The sequence below is a fragment of the Rhynchophorus ferrugineus genome, unplaced genomic scaffold (genome assembly GCF_030347505.1).
Source record: "Rhynchophorus ferrugineus isolate W39M unplaced genomic scaffold, kcgeb_rfMv2 rfM1, whole genome shotgun sequence".
Taxonomy (NCBI): domain Eukaryota; kingdom Metazoa; phylum Arthropoda; class Insecta; order Coleoptera; family Curculionidae; genus Rhynchophorus; species Rhynchophorus ferrugineus.
Window position 1 is genome coordinate 93302873 of NW_027472580.1, and position 16444 is coordinate 93319316.

A 16444-nucleotide genomic window follows, 5' to 3' on the forward strand; every position below is an offset into this window, starting at 1 on the left:
TGCAGTTGCTATTTCATCCCACTTCTTTTAATTGTACTTTCTTAACTTCCATTTAGATGAACACTTTTTCATAAAAGGTCAATTGAAAATTGGCACCCGGTCTACCATAGTAAAACACATTTTTTTTGCAAAATTAGTTTTTTTTATTCAATATAATTCCCTTCAAGAGTGATACACTGATTATAGCGACCCTCCAACTTTTCGATACCATTTTTGTAGTACGATTTGTTCTTTGCTTCAAAATAGCGAGCATTCTTTTGAGATCTGAGAACAGGAAACAGTCGCTGGGGACCAGACCTGGAGAATACGGTGGATGAGGAAGCAATTCGAAGCCCAATTCATGGATTTGTGCATTGTCTTGGTGAAACAGCACTATCTTTTTCTTCAAATGCGGCCGTTTTTCGGCGATTCTTTCCTTCTTCTGATTCCTTCAAACGGTTCAATAACGCTATGTAAAATAGGCCTCAATTTCGACGATCACCTCTTCATTAGACGATAATTTCTTCCTGATCTTTCTTCGGTCAGATCTGGAGAATACGGTAGATGAGGAAGCAATTCGAAGCCCAATCCATAGATTTTTGCCATCGTTTTCACTGTCTTGTGACACGGTGCATTGTCTTGGTGAAGCAGCACTTTCTTTTTCTTCAAATGCGGCCGTTTATCGGCGATTTCATCCTTCAAACGGTTCAATAACGCTATGTAATAGTCGCTGTTGATGGTCCCTCCTTTTTCAAGGTAGTCAATGAAAATTATTCCATGCACATCCCAAAATACAGACGCCATAACCTTGCCAGCCGACTGTTGCGTTCTCCGACACTCGGATGACTGTCGATTGGACTTCGAAGTGAAATGATGGAGTCATGTTTCATCCATTGTCATATATCGACGCAAAAACTCGGGTTTAATACGATTGATCATCTTCAAATACTGCTCCAAATCATCAACCCGCCTTTGTTTTTGGTCAAAAGTGAGCTCGCGCAGCACCCATTTTGCACAGAGTCTTCTCATACCCAAATATTCGTGAATGATATGATGTATACGTTCAGTTGATATCTTTAAAGTGTCTGCTAATTCACTCAATTTCAATTTATGGTCATTCAAAATTATTTGGTGGATTTTTTAAATGTTTTCGTCGGTAACAACCTCTTTTGGTGGTCCACAGCGTTCACCGTCTTCGATGCTCATTTCACCACGTCTAAACTTCGTATACCAATCCTTGATGGTTGATTTTCCTGGGGCAGTGTCCGGAAACTTGGCATCAAGGCAAGTTTTTGCTTCAACTGTATTTTTTCCCTCAAAAAGCAATATTTTATCAACACGCGAAATTCCTTTTTATTTTTTTTTTCACAATAACAAAATTTGCTTCACTCAAAATGCTATAATTTACAAACTGTCGAATTTATACACGCATCTTTTGAGGGTTAGAGCTAACTAAAAAACATATGGATTTAATTCTAGTAGCGCCATCTATGTGTTAAACCGGCGACTTTTCAATTGACCTGTTATATTATCTTATTTTTAACTTGTCTACGAAACTATTTAAGTAATAAATTTTGTGTTCTTTTAAATAACTTTGAAACATCATTTACAAAGATTGGTGCAAGTGGTAAAGGGATATTTCAATGAAGCGCTTCTGAAGTTTTCTGAACTTTTACAATACATTGCTGAAAATTGCTTGCTGAAAATGAAAATTGTTGAGATAATAGATTACTTTCCGCATATTGGCGGATTGTAGTTTGTGGGTTGTCGTGAATTAGTCTATATATGTATATATAGATATATCGATAATCTGATATTTGTAAGCTTGATGATTTTCAAATGCTTAAGGCTAATTCTAAATGGTTCCCTCCGAGGCAATATTAGAAATTATTCGTTTAAAATAGTACATTCACTGCACATTTGAGGAGGTCTGTCGAATGAAAGGTGAACGACTCTCATAGTTCCTCATAGACTTCTGCGCTTCTGTGTCGGATTCACTTCTTGTCCCTTCTCAACAATTTAAAGCAAAGCATGAAAAATGAAAAAGCAGCGTCCAGCGCCCGTTGACTTTAGTTAATGGCAAACTCAGTTTCATTATTTTTGCGTCATTTACATGGCAGTGAGAGAGTTGGGAAAATACTTGCCGAGTCACTTTCGTGGTTTCAGTCAATACTTCCTGAATTTGTCATGAATGTTAATCTAATGACATTTCCAATTCAATGTTTTGAATTTTCCCACGTTCTTCGTCACTGGAGTCAAAATAGTTACTTATAAAACGCTGAAACTAATGCTCATTTATTTCCATTGAACGAGCTTGTTCCCTGTATGATTTAAACAATAACTGATGTCGATTAGCTGTATTTTTCTTCAAATCGGAACAAGAAAGCATGACCTCTCGAAAATTGTCTCGAATTTTGTTAGCACAAAATTTGACATGGTTAGAGCACCAGAAATGGTACGTACTAATTTTTAGACGAAAGTAACGACGCTTTAACATTATTGAATCTTGTCACTTCCACTTTTGGGTCTTAGATTTTGCCTTGTCTTTACACAAAGCGATATCTAGATTTCCTTTTCTAATTCAACTATCCTATTAACATTCTGCTTAGTTTTTTATCTTGCTTTTATTGAGTAAAATATGGATATTGTTAGACTAAAATTTTGCTCACTGAATCTGAATATTTTTAAAATTTATTTTTTCGCTGCTTATAACTGTATATCTCACAATAGGTGATTAAAATATGTTCAGGTTGATTGAAGTTTCTATAAGTGTTATAATAATCATTTAGCATATTTATCTTTTCCTGAATATTCTCTAATGTAACAATAAACAATTATTGATATTAGCAATTTAAGGTTTTCCAACTTTTTTTCAACTTCAACGCCAATTTTTCTAATTTACGTTAAAATCGCTTATTTTTGTGGCTTCAAAGCCTGCTTTGCCAATTTAACCAAACCTATGCACTTTTACGAAGTTTTGAAGTCAGTATAGAAGATTCAAATTCATATATAACCACGAAAATGTATTTCTTTTTATTTCGACAGGTTTACGAGAACGATGGGATTCCGAATCAGTGAACGACCTACTTGATTATTACGGACAAGAATGGACGTATCAGAATCGAAAAGTGCTGGAATATACTTGCTACACCGCCTTCATGATTTCCGTGGTTGTCACGCAATGGCTGGATCTGGTCGTGTGTAAAACGAGAAGCAATTCGATATTTAAACAAGGTTGTTATGGAAAAACCACGAAACAACTAACGATTAACCGATTTAACCCGCTTTTGTTCCAGGAATGGGAAATATGGTGCTTAATATCAGCTTGGTGGTGGAAACCGTAGTCGCCTGCATGCTCTCTTACCTTCCCAACATGAGTTATCTCAAATTTTATCCGATTCTCTTCAGATGGTAATAAAACGAAATATGTCAATTTTTTTGTTAGGCTAACTGTCACTTTTTAGGTGGTGCTACTCCCTCCCGTTTGCTCTGCTTATATTCGCATTCGACGAGTTCAGAAAATGGCGGATACGCAAATACCCCCAAGGCTGGTACCGCAAAGAAACGTATTATTAGGTTCGCTGTACACGCACCAAAAATAACGTATTACAGCCATTGTCATTTAGTATCTCAGTAGGAAGGCATTTACTTTGAGTGTGAGTGTTTCCAGTTTTTTTCGTTCCACTTTTATTATGGCAATATTTTGGGTTCAAGTATAGTCATACCAATAACTTCGTTTTGAATGTGTTCACTGTTGAAAATAAAAATTGTAATGATTAGAGCTTTAGAACAATGTTATATGTAAGATTTTTAAGTTTAAACTATTTTAAGAAATAAAATATTTAAAAGCTGTTGTATATTTATTATAGGACTCTCCAATAGTCAACCTCGAAAACACAATTCCCTGTTTCCGTAAGGTATGCAACAACTTAAACATAAAATTGACATATTCAAAAATTAATACCGACAATAATCAACCACTTTTAAAATGTATAAAGCACAAACTGTGAAAATATTTTGGGTCCTTAACTAACCTATAAAACCTTCGGTCGATTTAAAAACAATTTATTTTCTATAACAAACAAAAATATTCTTATATAATAATAAATATCAATAGCAAAAATGTATAACAGAGATAATTGCAAAAATGTAACTATATTATTTAAACCTTTCTAGGAATTATTGAGAATTAATGAGGCTTAGGCGTGTGCCCATCAACATAAAAATTTCTTGTTGCTTTAGGAAGCTCCACTTCTAGTCCATCTAAATCCTTGGTTAATATTACTTGACAACCTAAACGTGAGTTTTCTTTCAAAAATGGAGCCATATCAAGAAGATCATCCTCTTCCTCTAGTGGTGTTGGTAATTTGTCATAATAATTCCCATGTACATATACATGACAAGTAGTGCAAGCTATAAGAAAATTGTGAATAGAATATTTCTGATTCTCATATTTAAAAATCTACCTAATGAAGCTTCACAAGCTCCTTCCATAGGAATCTCATATCTATGGGCTAAATATAACAAATTATCACCAACTTTGCCTCGAACAGCTACTCTGTTACCATCTTTTGTAATAAATGTTACATTTACTCTACAAGAAATAGGAAGAATACAAATAGAATAATGGCATATCAGACTTACACTTCATCTTCTGACTTGGGATCTAGCCATTCAAATTCTCCATGCCTGTTTACTATAAGAATGAATAATTGAATACGTACAAAAAGGCAATTTTATTATCTTACCAAAGGTAGTAGAAATATTTTGTTTATTTACAAGACGTGAAACGGAGGATAATTTAACTAAATTAGGTTTAACCTTAAAACGACTCAGTAATTTTAAGTAACTACCTGCCATTATTGTTACCTCTTCATTTAAATAATATCAATAAAAAATAAAACCATTTATTTTGGGGTTTTATAAGATAACCCAACTTTTTTGTAGTTTCATAATGTTTGTTTCTTATTTGGAAATCTTATGATTTCGGTAATACATACTAGACGGTTGTTGTGACATCTGTCGATTTATCAGTATTGAGACCAAAATAATATAGTGCAACATTTTTCTTTAGTAAAGGCATATATAGATTTTAGGATTTAGAAGCAACCCCAAAATAATGACTTTACTAAGTAAACTAAGGCCTTTGTTGAAATTCTACAGCGGTGCTCAAAATGCAGGTAAATATCAAGTCGTCTGTTACATAACGAAAGTTTGGTTAGTTATATATTTATATTTAAGGAGCCCTTCGTAAAATGTCTGAACACAGGAACATCGAATTGTTGCCGTCACGTTGGCAATGGTTGAAATTCAAGGATTTGTTGAATTTTTATTTTTTGCTTGGCGCTATCCCTTGTACCCTTGCTGTTACTTGGGCTAATGTCTTTATTGGACCAGCAACTCTTAGCGAGATACCTGAAGACTATGTACCCAAACATTGGGAATATTACAGGGTAGAAAATATAAGGAATAAAAAAGTAACATGTGATGATCGTAATATTTTCCAGAGTCCAGTAACTAGATTTTTGGCAAGGTATCTTTCCCCCCATCCTCAAGAACAGTATGAAAAATTCTTATCATACATCTACATTGAACAGGAGAAAATAAAGTTGAGGTAGGCTATCAAAAAACTAAAAATTTTTAGGGGGCTGACAGTTGTTTGTTAGGGAATTGGAAACTAAAATCCTGGAGAAAATGGCAGAACGTGACGACTACCAAGCCTATTACTATAGACCAGTTGCTGCTAAATACCACAGGATTTTGAGGGAAACTGCTGATAGTGTCAGAGATCTTGTAGGAAAGTAAAATGTTGTTTTTTGTTAGAAATAAATTATAGAATAAAACTCAATTTATAAAAGTAATAAATTTATTTACAAAATAAAAATTAATGTAAATTACAGCTGATAATGTAACAATTACTTAGTAGAAATATTTGACGGGGAAATCACAAGTTGTTCATTATTTAACAACAAAACACTTTCATTTTATACATATCTTCTTACTGAATGTACCGTAGGTTATTTAACCTAGAGCAAAAATCCACAAATCACAATAACATAAAAATGTCCTTGACATTAGCCCGAAAAATCGTTATGATCGAATAACGTTTGATCATATAACGACGCTCGAACCATCCTACCGCCGAAGTACCGACCATCAAGACCATCTCGTGCCCTTTCCGCTTCTAAAAACCCCAGAGAATCAAAATGTGTCCCGATTATCAACAAGTTACTTACCGAAGGTCTCAAAGAATTCTACGAATATTTTCACTATAACATCGTTATCGTCCTCTTCGCTTTGTTTCTCGTTATAGATGATGACCCTCTCGACCTGACCGTACTTGCTGCATTCTTCCTGAATTTCGTCCTGTAACATATCGTCCACGTCCTCCGGCCCGACCATGTTTCTTAATATCACCACTTTGGAGTCTACTTTTCTCATTAATTTTTGCATTACAAAATGCCTGGCATTCTGACCCTGAAAATGTCGTGGTTAATGAATGAGGGATACTTTAGAGATGCATTCTTTATCTTAAAAATCCAAAAATATCTGACTTATCAGTACTTACTTTAATTGACATATTTTCCTGTTGCTGTAGCGTCTGAGGTTCACTGTGATCCAATAATTTCTTTTGTAGTTCTTCCTGCTGTTTCAATTGTGCTTCGGCGGCTCTTTTCATTGCTTCTTGCTGATGACTCACTATAAAAACGTTGTTATTAAAATTATGCTAACTGCTGGGTGGTCATCGGAGCTTACCGGTTGTTTTGTTTGATGTTGGTTGGACAGGTGCAAGTACAGTAGGCATGGCGGTAGCTATCGGTTGAACGATAGCTGGTTGGATGTTGTTACCGACTTTTTGTGGTATAGCAACACCCGGGGGAGCAACAACCGACGCTACTGTTGGTATAACGACGCCGGGGGCACCTATGGAAGTTCCAACTGTAGGCGCGACTAATACAGGAGCCGGAGTGGGAGGTACCATGGGCAGCGTCGTGGTAGGCTGTGCCAATTTCGTCAGCCCTAAACAGTTATAACAATTTAGTATTTCATTTAAACGAAAGTTAGGAAACTTACCCAACGCAGCGACATTACTAGCTACGGCATCCATTGCCTGGATTTTTGCTGTAGCTGCGGCGGCTGCCACGGCAGCTGCAGTTGGTAAGGCGTTTGATCCGCTAGAAGGTCCCAGAAGGGCATTGGGCGGAGTGATAGCTCTGCCCACTCTGCAATAATATATTTCATAATAGCCGTTCCGAAATATTGTAACAGAAATCACTCACCTTAAATATTGGCCACCGAGATCGAATAGATTCATGCTCGCGATGGCTTCGTTAGCTGCCTGGGCGGTTTCATATTCAATAAAACCATATCCTTTGTGTTTGTTTCCTGTGGGACCTTGGGCTAGTTTACAATATACGATGGGGCCGAAGGCTTCAAAAACACTAAAAGAAAAGTGAGCATTTAAAAAGTATATCAACTAGACCTTACTTTACATGACTTTCAAAGTACTAATCATGTGAGTTCATATACAAACAGATAAATTGAAAAGTCCCCGGTCTGATACATAGATGGCGCTACTAGAATTAAATCCATGTGTTTTTTAGTTAACCCCAACAAGCAAGCAATTTTTGTTATTGTGAAAAAAATTAATAAAAATTAATTTCGCGTGTTGATAAAATATTGCCTTTTAAAGGGAAAAATAAAGTTGAAGCAAAAACTTGGCTTGATGCCAAGTTTCCGGACACTGCCCTAGGAAAATCAACCATCAAGGATTGGTATGCTAAGTTTAGACGTGGTGAAATGAGCACCGAAGACGGTCTACAAAATGATTCTAAATGACCGTAAATTGAAATTGAATGATATAGCAGACACACTAAAGGTATCAACTGAACGTGTATACCGTATCATTCACGAATATTTGGGTATGAGAAAGCTCTGTGCAAAGTGAATGTCGCGCGAGCCCACCACTTTGGCTTTTGACCAATAACAACGACGAGTTGATGATTCGGAGCAGTGTTTGAAGATGATCAAGCGTAATAAACTGGAGTTTTTGCGTCTATATGTGACAACAGATGAAACATGGTTCCATCATTTCACTCCAAAGTCCAATAGACAGTCATCCGAGTGGACTGCATAGGATGAAACCGCTCCAAAGCGTGGGAAAACGCAACAGTCGGCTGGCAAAGTTATGTCGTCTGTATATTGGTATGCACATGGAATAATTTTCATCGACTACTTTGAAAAAGGAAGGACCATCAACGGCGACTATTATATAGCGTTATTGGACCGTTTGATGGACGAAATCGCCGAAAAACGGACGCATTTGAAGAAAAAAAGTGCTGCCCGATTGGGCTTCGAATTGCTTCCTCATCCACCGTATTCTCCAGATCTGGACCCCGCTGACTATTTCCTGTTCTCAGATCTCAAAAGAATACTCGCTGGGAAGAAATTTTCGTCGAATGAAGAGGTGATCGCCGAAACTGAGGCCTATTTTGAAGCACAGGACAAATCGTACTACAAAAATGGTTTCGAAAAGATGGAGGGTCGCTAGCTATAATCAGTAAAACTAATTTTGCCAAAAAAAAATGCGTTTCACTATGGTAAGCCGGGAACTTTTCAATTGACCTGTTACTTATGTCAAAAAGAAAGTCTATGTTTGTTTAGCTTACTGCGTGAAAGAAAGAAAACCAAAGACATTTTACTTAGTCCTGACGACCAACTACCAGAGAACCAAAAACAGTAATAGAATAACTAAAGTCTATTGAAGTAAGCAGGAATAAAAATGATTAATAAAATATTTCGTTGGTTCTACTTATATATATTATTGGTTCCTATTGCATAATTATCAGAATGGAAATGGAAAAACTATGGAGAACAATGTAGACTTCGAAACCAGAACCTTGGTAACCTCACAGTATCAAACTTCCCTACCACACTTTTTATTATAATTACACCACCACATTTCCGATTAATTTCGACGAAATAGGGTTTAGAGCATTCAAAGGAAACCTACCTTTTGATGTCTTCCTCACTAAGGTCCGGATGTATCGACGCGACATATATCCTATTGTACTGTTTCGCTTCCTCCTGAATCTCGTCAATAACGGTCTGAGCTTGGGGCATGTTACTCGGCCGGCCGACAACCTGTAACAAAAAGAAACCCAAGATTAGCCGACCATACTCACGTCAACAATTCGTTTTCTGTTCTCGATTCTTGTCGGGTTATACGCTCAACTATCTACTTATCACGAGATAGATCGACCGAGGCGGCGGTTCGTTACAATATTGACGTGAATATGGTAATATTTGAAACGACTTTGAAACTTAACCTAACAACGAGGGTTACCACTGAGGCAATAGAAAATTTACCAATTTACCGTCAATGGATCGTTAGTCAACTTAACGCCGTGTTTTATTTGTTATTTTATTCACGTTCACGTTTTTTTACACATCTAATAAAATTATAATAAAAATAAATCTCTTGGAGCTTAGTAAAAATTCAATTGCCCGAGTAACCCTCTGAATTATTCTACAAAAATATAAATAAAAATTAGAATCTGTCAGAGTTTATATATAGTTTTGTTTAATATTTTTTAAATTCATTTGTTCGAACATAACTGTGTAAAATTAGAACTAGGCATGCTTGATCACAGTACATAAACTCTGTTACTGACTGAAAATTTGCCCAACGATTTCTCAACAAAAACTATTCTTACAAACATGGCAATACAGATCACTATCAAGACTGATTGTGAGGGCAATTTAACAGCGTCTCCCCGTTCCGAGAAGATCATTGACCGAGTTGACGCGTTACTAATTATACAAACAGCAGAGGCGCCACGAGTCAACCCGCTCCCTAAAGGTCTAATAAAAAATAGTAAAAAACTGAACACGAACATTTACCTTGATGTTCCGCCCTCCGATCACAACCCCATTCATCTGTTCCAGCGCTAGTTGCGCCGCTTCTGGGATTTCGTACTCCACAAAAGCGAAACCTGCAAAATTCACCGAACCGATTAATTTTCGGGGATGTTCGATCAATTAATCGTTGTTGTTGCTATTAGGACCAATAATTAATTCTTATTTTTTTGGTTTGTATATAAATTGACAAAGAAAAATGCTTAGGTTTAATCAAAATATCTAACACCCAGTACGTTATTCATCTCTTTCCATGTTGATAGAAAGATGTCCACTTTGGGACTATTAATTTATCTAACAATTTTTGTTTTATTTCAATGTTTCTAACGAGCATATAGTGGTATGATACTGCATCAATCTGAAGAAGTGATAAATTACAAGACGCTGGTGTAGTGCAATGTGTATATTCTTTGCGTCAAAATTTGTGATTCAATAGAGTGATTTTTTGCTTCTATTATTTCTTCCCAATCAGCTCTTCATAAAATTGTTGAATAAACGTTAGTGATAGTAAAATTGACTTCAGTATTAATAGTGTTACTCAGTATTAACAGTTTGACGCAGCTACTCTTTGTATATTTTACCAATTCCAGAGCATCAGTTGAGTTTTCAATATTACTTATGAATGGGAAAAATTTCCTCTTGTATAGCAAACAATGATGGTCAGCAACTTCGCGAGAGCCTTTAGTCAATTCATATGATAACTATTTTCCACGGTCTTAAGCAACTCCGGGTTCCATAATTGTTTAATGGACCATTGTTAAGCATCTTAATATTAAAATTGTGACCAGCAGATATAATTGATAAGAATTAATTTCTAATCCTAATATTAATAAAACCTTACTACAGCATCTGCACGATGCTAGTTGATGACTCCATTATCAGATCGTTTGAAATGTGATATATAATTATTTCAAACAAATTATTTTACAAAAACAGAATATATAGAGTGGGCTTTCTGTTGGTTTATTTTTTGTAAAGCTATTAAAACTACCCCAGTAATTATTTTACAAATGTTACAAACGTATAGACGTGCGGAAATGTAGAATTTGAATAAGTTTAATTTGGAGAGCGTTCCGAAAGTTTTTTCGAAAAACCCAATGTTCATTTTAACGGCAATGGAACCAAACCGAATTTAATGCTTAAAATAACGTGAATGAATGTTACATTAATTTCGTTAATGTAGTTGCAAGAATAAATCGTGTAATAGTGATCGAAAAATAAATTTGCATGTTTCCAATAACCATAATGTTGGTGCCATTTTTATATTATCATTAGAAAATCGGTATCAGTCAGTAGCTTGGCAAAAACCTAAATTCGACAATATTGAGAACGGTGGTTAGTGTTGTTAACACAGTTAACAAAAATAAACCAACAAATGTCCCACCTTATAGAAGCAAGGATAACTATATGTGAGTGCTAAACAGTGTGTGAAAAAAAAACAGGCCTAGAGTTTTTATTTTAGTGCTTGAAAGACTCCAAGTAATAAAATTAACCATAGCGTGCATTAAAAGTATCTGAATTTTCACATTTTTTTAAATTCCTTAAATTACATCTACAATTTCCTCAAGTAACTCTAATAGTCAAAAATAGCTATTTCACTAACCAAAACTATTTCACTTCTATAGGATGAAATATTCAGAATATCGAAACATTTCCTTATCAAAAAATAAATTAGTGTCTAGGCTATTTTTGTCACAGCACTGTACCTAATTTCCAAGGATCCTTTTCAGATTACAAAAAAGGATTCTTGAATCATTCCATATGTCTATATTAAAAAAAAAAGAGGTCCATTCTTACCTTTGTGCTTTTGGGTGACGGGATCCCAGGACATGTTGATTGATTTTATGGGGCCGAAGGGCAGGAACGATTGACGAATGGTGTCTTCTTTTAGTTCGAAACTGATGGAGCCGACGTAGACCCTGTAAACATCATGAATATAGTATCAGTAAGAAGACATTTTAATAAGAGAACATAATATATTTTAGTGAAAGTTTAGGCAAAATATTTTACTCAGATCTTATCAGCAAATTATCATTGTCGGAGAATCATTGATCCTCAACAACTACCCTTAAGAATAGTCATCACGGTCACCAATATTGGTGGTAGGTCCACAACATAATATTTGTATTCCAACAAACAAAACCTAGATGTATTTTTCAGGTCTAATATTTTGGACCTTTTTGGTCTCAACAATCTAATTCAGTAATTTCATACAGACAGTAATTTATTTAAAAAATATTAGCTCGAATATTAAAATTATATAAAAATATCATGATATATTGCAAAACTGCGACAATAACACGAACAGCCTTCAAGTTATTATTTAGTTTAGTAGCAACTGCAATTACGATACAAAAAAAATAACACTAAGAAAAGTATTTCTATCGTTTAGTCTTAAGTCTCTAATCTCAAGACTCCCATAGAAATCATAATCTGGGATATATTATTTTAAACTAGAAACAGGCTAAGTTAAGAAATAATAAAGGTAAAGAATAAAATTAGGACAAAGACACTTGTAGTGAGAAAAATCGAATCACTAATAAATTTAAAACAAAAAAGAGACCAATACTGATCTAATTATATTATATAAAGTCAAGAAATACGGGGTAGAATGTTCTTTTTAATAATTTTTAAATCCTACCCAGTTATACTCAACAACTTTTTAGTAAACAATTGTTGTGATAAAATGTTCAAGTGTGAACCTGACCTAAGATATGCAAGACATAATGTAAAACTCACCTGCACATTAACACCAACACCTGATGCCTTTGGAATGTTTTATTTTTCTGTAAATAAATTCGATATCGTTAGAACTTTAGTTAAAATATAAATAACAATTGTAGTCACCTGTTGTTGATAAGCAATCGTTTGTTTCATGAGCACCATCCTCACGCTCTGTTCCATGGCATATTTTTTCGCTTTGGCCACAGCCTCGCTCTGATCGGTATTCAACTTGGGTAGTGCTCCGCCTAATATTCCTGCTATCGAATTGCTTATAGCTCCTGGGCCTGGGTAGAAGTTTCGAAATTAGTAAAAAGGGTGAAATACAGAAGTTAATATTAACCTTACCTGTAACAACTTCGCCAGTCTGTTGCAAGTCATAGACATAACTGATTCCATCATCTAAAACAAAGCAGCAATAGTAGAATATAATATTTTCGAGAGTTGTAGATGATATGAAATAGTAGCAATATTTTGAAAGATCCAATAGCAATCTTAGAATTACTGCAATCAATAAGAGAAATACTTAAAAATCACCAGAGGAGAGGATATGAACATGATATATGAGGGTCAACATTTACTTCACTTGATAAAATTAAAGTAAGGCTTAATCCACAAATGTTTTTTAAGTCTAAAGAACGTCGTGTAAAATCTTGGGAGGAAGGAGAACGATTTTGATTTTAGCCAAAAATTCAAGGCTTACCACCATAACCTAAGACACTTATAATAATAAACTTATGATAACCTGAACATGAATACGAAATTTTCAAAGAACCATTTCAAATCACCGCAGCTGAATAAAAATTTTGAAATTCAAATGCAATAATGATCACACATAACTTAAAAGCAATCTACAGCTTGTGTTCTATCACATTCTCTAGACAAACCACATTTAAGCAGATATTATGAAATAACATTGTAAGATTTCGTCGAAAACTGACTTCGAAGAGATGTTATATCGGGATTTCATTGAGGTCCTAAAAATGATTTAATTTGAAAACTCGCACTGAATATTTAGGAATGTTAAATGATGTTTGTATTTCCTTCATGAAAACTTACAGCTATCTATGGAAATAAGTATTTTCAAAAGGCTATGTCATAGCTGAATATAAATCTAAATTGATTAGACTAGCTTACTCAAAGAGCAATAAATGAAAAACGTTTTTTAACAACCATTGGTCCTGATAGATAATTGTAGCTTGACCCTCCTGGTAAAAAAAATGAAAAAGAGCAAATTAAAGATAAAACTAATGACTTCAAATAACCCAATCCAGAAAGGTTTTGACTCTTCAAGACGATCCTTTTTTTTTTCACTTAATCAGTAGAATGTAGTATGTTTTTAGAAGAATTTTTAATTGCTAAAAATATTGCCATATTTCAAAAATATTTAAAGAGTAAATATAATAGAATAGAATAGATAACAAGACAATCAAAATTATGTTGACGAGTGTTGCGTAAAATCGCGCGTCCTTTAATAACTATGAGATATTGCTCAACATAATTTTGATATGGCTTGCGAAAAATCGTCATTGAACCACTGATTCAATCAAATCTAGTGTCATTCTTCGTCGACACGCTGTCCGTCCTCTGTAACCAGCAGGAGAGATTACTAAAAATTCTGTCTGCGCAATTTTTTTTGTAGATATAACGGCATCGTTCTAAAAAAACAAAAAAATAAAAAGTACTCATCGGCATACGCGTTACGAGTAACGGTCACGTCGTTCCAGATATGTTTGTTTCATCATCGGTTGGTATTCCATTCAATTCGATTGCTACCGGTAGTTGTGCTGAACATACCAGAATTTTGAGAACAAATGCCGCGCACGTATTTATTCACTGTCTTTTCTCTCTTTTCAAGAAACCCAAAAATTTTATTAACACTTTTGAAATAATTCCAACAAAAAGTTTCTAAACTGCGTAGATCGCGACACACCCAAACAAAAAAAACAGACAGTAAACAAATTCGCACAATTTTCGGATGTTTCAGAGCAAAATTATGGTATCAGCATAGCACATTAAACATTATTTGCAAATAAACAGATAATTATGTACATTTTTGTCGGATCTTGGAGGTTTCCATTGGGATGACGCCATTAAACTTCTAGTTAAGACAAGTCGTGTTACACTAGTAGCACCTATTTTGATCTGGAAGCACAAAAGAAAATAGATATGTCTAAGGCAACCATCGGTCCACTCTAAATATTTTTTCTCATTTGTTTCTTGTTAATAGTTGTTAACAGTTGGTGATTGAATAAATATTTTGGGTCACAGGTTTTTCAGAAATAAATGCAGGCTTTTCTAATCGTTTAAAATTAATCAAACTGCATATATATATGAAAACAAAAAAAAACCTACTTCAAGCTGAACAATTTTTTTGGAACTTTCTTTTTTCTACAACAAATAACAAATTTCTATCAACGGCTAACTGGAGAATATGATAAATGAACTACCCATCAATCACAAACACACAATCAAAAGAAAAGTGAAATTGGAAGGTACCAATAATAATGAGATAATGTACCATTCAAAAACCATTTTGTCCTTTCTGAATCACTATTCATTCTAACCTAACAAATAATTAAAGGGAAACCTGCATGAATTTCTGAATAACTAAAACCAAACATAATGACTATATTCTAAAAACAAGTTAATCAATCAGTCACTGTGGCATTCAATCACCAGGTATCAGAAACAAAATAATCAGTCAAAATTTTACTAGATATGTTTCGCTCTCCTACCATGCTATTGAGCAACTAGCCCAACAATATGAGAGACACCGAGGGCATACTGCGGCACTTAGAGGGGCTGACTCTCCTTTCTGGAACATCTCAAGCAGACAGATACGAAATTAGTTATGGACGTGCCGCATAGCTCTACTTTCTTTCAACGTTTTAAAAATGATCACAAAATGTACTTACCTTCTATTCTGGGGGATTTCATTGGAGGTTCTTCCGTGCCAGGTGCTGGAGGTTCCGAATACATCTCTACGTCCTCTGGTTCTGGAGGCTTAACGAATGTTATCAATTAGTCAATTTGTCGGCAAACAAAAATATTATGACCGATGAGTCTTACCAAATTGGGTGGAGGTATTAAGCCCGACGTCTGTGGCTGTATCATTCCCGGGTTACTGATATTTAACTGATACTGTTGCTGTTGATAACTGGTCATCATTTTGAGTTTATCGATCACCACTATTCACAATGTTTTTACACAATATTGGAAAACTAAGAAAACTTGAACTAAAATGGCGGAAGCTCGTCCAAAACGTCATAAACTCAAAAGTTAGAATCTGACGCCACTGTCAGATCAATAACAAACATCACAGAATAACTAGTAGTGTTGAGAACTATCGACAGAAAATAGTCGAAACAGTGGATAGTCACAAAACAGTTGATACAACATAAATGCAAAACAGCATAAATTCAGAATTACATTCGAGGTCGCAGCTAGGACCACAGAGCCAGATTGTTAAAAATCAGTCGAATGAAACTAGTAGAACCCAAAAATAGTAACTAAAAGTATACGACTTAAACAGCCGATTGTAGATAGTAATAAAATCAGTCGGACCGAAAATAGCGTCTGAAATAGTCACTAGTAAAAAGTATAAAAATTGATAATAAAAAGTAGTCATTTACTAAACAAACGATAGTTCCCAACGCTAGTATTTTGGGACTAACACATAGTGACATCTTGTAGTATTATCATAAATTTTCTGGGTACAATTATAAATCTCTGTTTAATCCTTGAATTTATTTTATTAAAATAGATTTTTCTTTTAATTTATTTTCCTCAAAAATTATAATCGAACAACACTAGATGGAGATTA

The 16444-nt window shown here is 34.7% G+C and overlaps 4 protein-coding genes across 9 annotated transcripts in view; 2 read left to right on the forward strand and 2 right to left on the reverse strand.

Moving 5' to 3' along the window:
- LOC143192182 (sodium/potassium-transporting ATPase subunit alpha) overlaps positions 1 to 3829 on the forward strand; it is a 46961-nt gene extending 43132 nt beyond the window's left edge. The window contains exons 15-17 of the mRNA XM_076397576.1: positions 3025 to 3213; positions 3276 to 3390; positions 3444 to 3829. Coding sequence (XP_076253691.1) covers positions 3025 to 3213; positions 3276 to 3390; positions 3444 to 3555 — 416 coding nt within the window. The 3' untranslated portion in view covers positions 3556 to 3829. The remainder of the gene's footprint in view (positions 1 to 3024; positions 3214 to 3275; positions 3391 to 3443) is intronic.
- A 199-nt stretch (positions 3830 to 4028) lies between these two features.
- Fdx1 (Adrenodoxin-like protein 1, mitochondrial Ferredoxin 1) lies at positions 4029 to 4939 on the reverse strand. The gene is made up of 4 exons (XM_076397837.1): positions 4728 to 4939; positions 4624 to 4675; positions 4446 to 4573; positions 4029 to 4392 (listed from the first exon to the last, which is right to left on the reverse strand). The coding sequence occupies exons 1-4, from the start codon at positions 4837 to 4839 to the stop codon at positions 4169 to 4171; spliced, it is 516 nt and encodes a 171-aa protein (XP_076253952.1). The 5' UTR covers positions 4840 to 4939; the 3' UTR covers positions 4029 to 4168.
- A 59-nt stretch (positions 4940 to 4998) lies between these two features.
- On the forward strand, positions 4999 to 5836 carry ND-SGDH (NADH dehydrogenase (ubiquinone) SGDH subunit). Its single transcript, XM_076397825.1, has 4 exons — positions 4999 to 5159; positions 5221 to 5432; positions 5487 to 5593; positions 5646 to 5836. Exons 1-4 carry the CDS (start codon positions 5099 to 5101, stop codon positions 5782 to 5784), a joined length of 519 nt encoding a protein of 172 aa, XP_076253940.1. The 5' UTR covers positions 4999 to 5098; the 3' UTR covers positions 5785 to 5836.
- Positions 5828 to 15948, reverse strand: LOC143192318 (poly(U)-binding-splicing factor hfp). 6 transcript variants are annotated; one of them, XM_076397588.1, is made up of 14 exons: positions 15691 to 15948; positions 15537 to 15624; positions 12967 to 13020; positions 12745 to 12905; positions 12637 to 12683; positions 11695 to 11816; positions 9877 to 9974; positions 8993 to 9123; positions 7260 to 7421; positions 7054 to 7202; positions 6736 to 6999; positions 6548 to 6678; positions 6216 to 6456; positions 5828 to 6163 (listed from the first exon to the last, which is right to left on the reverse strand). In XM_076397588.1, the coding sequence occupies exons 1-14, from the start codon at positions 15787 to 15789 to the stop codon at positions 6054 to 6056; spliced, it is 1857 nt and encodes a 618-aa protein (XP_076253703.1). In that variant the 5' UTR covers positions 15790 to 15948; the 3' UTR covers positions 5828 to 6053. The 6 variants fall into 6 exon arrangements, with proteins under 6 accessions (XP_076253703.1, XP_076253710.1, XP_076253734.1 ...); XM_076397595.1 differs by having other exon boundaries at positions 9883 to 9974; positions 15691 to 15932; XM_076397619.1 differs by lacking the exon at positions 15691 to 15948 and adding an exon at positions 14671 to 14763 and having other exon boundaries at positions 15537 to 15623.
- Positions 15949 to 16444: the final 496 nt, after the last annotated feature.

Excerpts from the sequence above, each read along its gene's own strand:
- Fdx1 (XM_076397837.1), bottom strand. The coding sequence starts at position 4,839 with ATGGCAGGTAGTTACTTAAAATTACTGAGTCGTTTTAAGGTTAAACCT. Across the intron at positions 4,676-4,727 it reads AAATATTTCTACTACCTTTG|TAAACAGGCATGGAGAATTT; the intron begins GTAAGATAATAA and ends TCATTCTTATAG. Across the intron at positions 4,393-4,445 it reads AGCTTGTGAAGCTTCATTAG|CTTGCACTACTTGTCATGTA; the intron begins GTAGATTTTTAA and ends ATTTTCTTATAG.
- LOC143192318 (XM_076397588.1), bottom strand. The coding sequence starts at position 15,789 with ATGATGACCAGTTATCAACAGCAACAGTATCAGTTAAATATCAGTAAC. Across the intron at positions 9,975-11,694 it reads CGTCACCCAAAAGCACAAAG|GTTTCGCTTTTGTGGAGTAC; the intron begins GTAAGAATGGAC and ends TGAATTTTGCAG. Across the intron at positions 7,203-7,259 it reads CTCGGTGGCCAATATTTAAG|AGTGGGCAGAGCTATCACTC; the intron begins GTGAGTGATTTC and ends ATATTATTGCAG.
- ND-SGDH (XM_076397825.1), top strand. The coding sequence starts at position 5,099 with ATGACTTTACTAAGTAAACTAAGGCCTTTGTTGAAATTCTACAGCGGT. Across the intron at positions 5,160-5,220 it reads CAGCGGTGCTCAAAATGCAG|GAGCCCTTCGTAAAATGTCT; the intron begins GTAAATATCAAG and ends TTTATATTTAAG. Across the intron at positions 5,433-5,486 it reads AACATTGGGAATATTACAGG|AGTCCAGTAACTAGATTTTT; the intron begins GTAGAAAATATA and ends AATATTTTCCAG.